This window comes from Fukomys damarensis, unplaced genomic scaffold (genome assembly GCF_012274545.1).
Source record: "Fukomys damarensis isolate Sample0158 unplaced genomic scaffold, DMR_v1.0_HiC HiC_scaffold_36, whole genome shotgun sequence".
Taxonomy (NCBI): Eukaryota; Metazoa; Chordata; class Mammalia; order Rodentia; family Bathyergidae; genus Fukomys; species Fukomys damarensis.
Window position 1 is genome coordinate 16,051,156 of NW_022900948.1, and position 4,947 is coordinate 16,056,102.

Genomic DNA, 4,947 nt, shown 5'->3' on the forward strand with positions numbered 1-4,947 from the left:
AAAAAAAAAAAAAAAAAAAAAAAAAGTCAGTGGTACGACCCCTGCCTAGCATGTGTGAAGCCCCGAGTTCAGTCCCCAGTATTGCGGTGAGGTGGGAGATTTACACCCGTTACCTATCACTGCCCCCCTCACATCTTTCCCAATTGTATTAATCAGCTCAGGCTGCTGATATAGTAAAATGCCATAGACTGGGTAGCTTAAACATTAGAAACTTGTTTTTTCACAGCTCTGGAATGTGGAAAGTCCCAGATCAGGGTCTGGCAAGATCAGTGTCTGGCAAGATCAGTGTCTGGCAGAGGACCTCTTCTTGGCTTTTTGCTGGTGGCTGCCTTTTTGTTGTGTCCTCTCATGGCAGGTGGTTGGGAGAAGAGTGGTGTACAGCAAGCTGCCTGGTGTCTCCCCTTTGAAGGACACTAACCCTACAGGATCATACTCAATCTTGATGACCTCATTTATCTTCAACTGCTGCCTTATGGGCCCTATCTCCAAATGCAGCCACACTGGGGGTTAGGGCTTTAGTATGTGAGAGAGATGATGGTTTGGTCCATAGCAGCAGCCCTAGGCAACCACTAATATACCTTCTGTCTCTACAGACTTTACTCTTCTGGACATTTGCTCGAAATGGAGTCATATTGTACGTGGCCATTTGTATCTGGTTTCTTTGACTTGTAATGTTTTCAAGATTCGTTACTGTTGTAGTACTTCTTTCCTTTTAATTAATGGCTGAATAATATTCATTTGTATGAATCTGCCACGTTTTGTTTCTTCATTCACCCGTTGATGGACATTTGATTTGTTTATATCTTGGGCCATTATGAGAAATGCTGTTGTGAACATTCATGTCATAAGTTTTTGGATGAACACATGTTTTTAATTCTTTTGCACCTGCAAGAGCAATTTCTGAGTCATATGGTAACTCTCTATGTTAAGCTATTTTAGAAACTGACAGACTCTTCCCCAAATGGTCCATATCATTTACGTCCCTATCAGCCGTGTATAAAAGTTCCAGTTTCTCTACATTCTTGCCAACTTTTGTCAGTATGTGTGCTTTTCATGGTGGCTGTCCTAGTAGCTGTGAGGCAGTGTCTCACTCTGGGTTTGATTTGTATTTCCCTCGTGCTTAATGACGTTGGATATCTTTTCTTGTGCTAATTGGACAGTTTTGTATGTTCTTTGGAGAAATATCTGTTCAGATCCTTTGCTTATTTTTAAATGGGGTTATTTGCCTCATTGAGTTATGAGGTATTTATGTATTCTGGATACTAGACTCTTATCAGATATATGATTTATAAACACTGGATTTTCTTCCAATCTATATTTTCACTCATGTCCTTCAAGCACAAATTTAATTATGAAGCCCAACACATCTTTTGTTTCTTATTGTTTTTGTTATATCTAAGAAACCATTTCGTAATCCATTCACCATGATTTATGCCTATGCTTTCTTCTAAGAGTTTTATAATTATAGCTCTTATGTTTAGGGTTTTGATCTGTTTTGAGTTAAAATTTATATACTTTGAGATCACATGCTGTTTTTGAAAACAAGTTTAATGATAATAAGGATTTTTTTAAATAGGCAAATTATTTAATTGAGAATTGCCTGATATTTCATTAATATACCATTTAATGGAAAGAAAATAATCTCTAGTTCCTAATGAGCCTGATACACTCAGTATTTACTTTTAAAAGTTGGTAAACTACTAATTGTTTTTAAAAAAGACTTTTCATATTTTTGTATTATCAAAAATTAACTCCTTTTGACAATTTTTAAATAAAAGAAGGTGTATTTTAACATGTCATACAAGTAATATTTTTAAAATGTATTAGACAATTCTTTATTTTCCCTGCTATGATTATATGGTTTCATTTCAGTGCATTAGTTCTCAGGTGGTTTTGTCCCTCAGAGGACTTTTGGCAGCACTGAGAGACATTTCTGGTTGTTACAACTGGGGAGATGGTGCTACTGGAATCTCTGAGACAGGGATGCTGATATCCTACAGTGCTCATGACAGCCTCCACAAGGACATGGCCAGCTCAAGATGCCTTTGTGCTGAAGTCTTGCCTTATCTAAATCAATAGCCTCTCCCAGGTAGATTCCAGAAGCAATTTCATAGATTTCTTTCATCACAATACTGAGACTTTTGGGGGCCAGAATATCCCCTAGTCCCCTAGTGCCATCAAAACCCTCTACAGTGACAAAAGTCCTGGGCATTCCCTTGAGGGGACCATTGGGAAAACAGAAACACTGGCTTTCAGGACTTAATTCATTTTATATTTGTTTGGATTTTTAAATTTTTAAATATATTTGGGTAATATATTCCCTGCTAGCTACATTTTTGGGCAGCCAATCTCCCGCTTAAGTGCATTTTCCTTCCGGTTCTGTAACAACAGTAATAAGGAATCATCATCCGTGGTTGTTCACTACTGCAGCACTGGGCTGAGCACTCTTCCTGAGTAGGCTGACTTAATTTCCTCAACAAGTGTATGAGAGAGTGACTGTCATTATTCACATTTTACCGTGAAATTAGGGGACTTTTCCAAGACCGTATAGTTATATCATCATTACTCCATGTCGGAGCTTAGGCTAACACGGGGTCCACTGTGACATGCAGGCATGTGGCAAAGAGGCTGGAGGATTCACTGTGGCTACTGTAGCCACATCCAGGCATCTGTAGGGCAGCAAGGTAGCTTTCATGTACATATACCATAGTAAGTTCTCTGCCATGGGGGGATAGGAGGAGCACACACAGCCAACCCTGTATAACTTTGTCCACAGAAGTATGGCTCATCCCGGAGCATCACCATCCTGCCTGGCATAGTGGAAAATATCTGGGACAGCTGCTTAAGGAAAGTTGGGATATATGAGGCTAACATTCCTCATACTCACCCCCAAATTAGGCAAGACTTGATTTTATCTCTCTTAATTGTCTTCCCATTAAACACTCCTGTTCCCAAATGTCCCTTCTGACTCAGGACTTAAAAGCATTTGCGCGAATTCCAGCACCAGACCTCAAGCCCCTCGTCTTGACCTTGCATTCTGTGGGCCCTGGTCACCAACAGACCTCCCCAAGGCGGGTCATGCCCTGCTCTGCCCATTTGCAGCCAGCACTCTTCTTTAAACAGCAGTGTGGGGTTAGACAGTGGGAAAATATCTCATAAGAATCACACGCTCACTGATGGTCACTTCTACCTCCCAGGCTTTGTGCCAGGCACACAGCTCTCTCCATGTACCTCTCATCTTCTCCAAAGGGGCTTTAGAAAAAGGTTTGGGGAGAGTGGGAATGGTGAAAGATAAGCATTTGGGTGCTATCAAAATTTGAGATGGAACGACTCTTCGATTTAGCCAATTGGAAGGTACAGAGAGAAGTTGTGCACCTGCCTTCCAGGTATCCTCCCTCTACTAGCTCTCTGAGTGCCTGGGGGCAGGAGGAGCACAAAGAGCAGAGATGAAGGTTCCCTCTCCCCCAGATCTGAGGAGGGACCCTGGGTTTTCCCTTACATTCCTTTGGCAAGTCTTTCCTTGCTCTGAGCCTCAGTTTCCCCTTTAAGGGAAGATACATACATTAGATGATCTCTAAACACCCTCATAGCTTCGACTCTTGAAGGTTCTGGGGACTGAGGTAAAGTGAAGCTCACTGGGTAATTGAAATCCATCCTAATTAGGAAACTGCTTTAGTAGTAAGTCCACACCTAGTAGCCTGCCTTTGTTTGAAGAAGAGATCACAACAATTGGTGGGTGCTATTTTTCTTGAAAGACCCATCTCCAGGGGCAACATTCAAAATATTTAATAGTCAGTGTGTCCTGAGAACAGACCCATAGCAGGCTAGAAGGCAGCCTTAAGTGCTACTGTGTGAACGCCTCGCCCACCTCACAGTTAGGCTGGGCCTTTCTCCTGTTTTGGGGAGGGGGTTCTGCCTCTTTATGTGTGATTCTCTGTCCAACGCCCTACCTCAACCCCCTTGGACTTCGTTTTCCAACCTCTCGATACACAACGCTATAAGTATCTTTGTGCCTCTGAACATCAGCTTAATCCCATCTATCCCTCAACAGCCATTCCGAGTGCTCTGTGCACTCTGCCTATGCCACCTGCCCTGCACCTTGACCTCCTGCCTTTAAAACATTAGAAGCAAGAACACCCTGTCTTTACTGCTGTGTGATGTTGGGCCAGCCCCTGTCCATTTTGGGCTTTCTGATTCCATGCATGTAGTAGAAGGGACTTGGATGGGTTCCTGCTAGTCAATGATGAGTTTCTGAATTGCAAGACTTCCTCTGCTGACCACTCTTTCTTTCTCTTTCTCTGTCTCTCTCTCTCTCTCCTCCTCTTTTTCCTGCCCCCAACAACCTCCATCATAGAATGCACTGCTGCCTGCAGGCCTGAGGCAGAAGGATCAGACCACCAAGGCACCCACAGGCCCCTTTAAAAGGGAAGAGCTCTTGGATCACTTGGAAAAGCAAGCCAAGGAGTTTAAGGACCGAGAAGACCTGGTCCCCTACACAGGGGAGAAACGAGGTACCGAATGATGTTGCTCATGTGAACATGTCATTCTCCAGGGATGGCTGAGGGCCACCTATGTGCCAGGCCCTGAGTTGCACCAAGGGTGTGGGGAATTCCTTGTCTTCATACCTTCTGGGCCAAGAAACACAGTCCCAACTCCAAGAGTACTGATGAATGCTGTAGTTTAAGTTTGGGAATAGACTAAAGATCCACCCAGAACAGCAAAACTTTTCCTTAAATCTCCTCTGACTAAAGTATCCTGATTATTTTTCATTCAAACCTAAACACTTTTGAGTGAAAAAAGAAACTATTGATAATACCAGGATATGAGGCCCAAATGAGGACAATCCTGTGCAAATGAGAAGAGAAGAGGCATCATCCTAACTTTTCTTCCCCGCCTCCCCCATCTCTCTCTCTCTCTCTCTCTCTCTCTCTCTCTCTCTCTCTCTCT

The 4,947-nt window shown here is 42.8% G+C and overlaps 1 protein-coding gene across 2 annotated transcripts in view; it reads left to right on the forward strand.

The window, feature by feature from the left end:
• The window catches only part of Tmod1 (tropomodulin 1), a 58,916-nt gene that overhangs the window by 19,979 nt on the left and 33,990 nt on the right, over positions 1 to 4,947 (forward strand). Inside the window, exon 3 of one of the 2 annotated variants that reach the window (XM_010614410.3) lies at positions 4,355 to 4,511. The exons of the other annotated variant lie outside the window; for it this stretch is intronic. Within the exon in view, the coding sequence (XP_010612712.2) occupies positions 4,355 to 4,511 (157 nt within the window). The remainder of the gene's footprint in view (positions 1 to 4,354; positions 4,512 to 4,947) is intronic. 2 annotated transcript variants of the gene reach the window in all.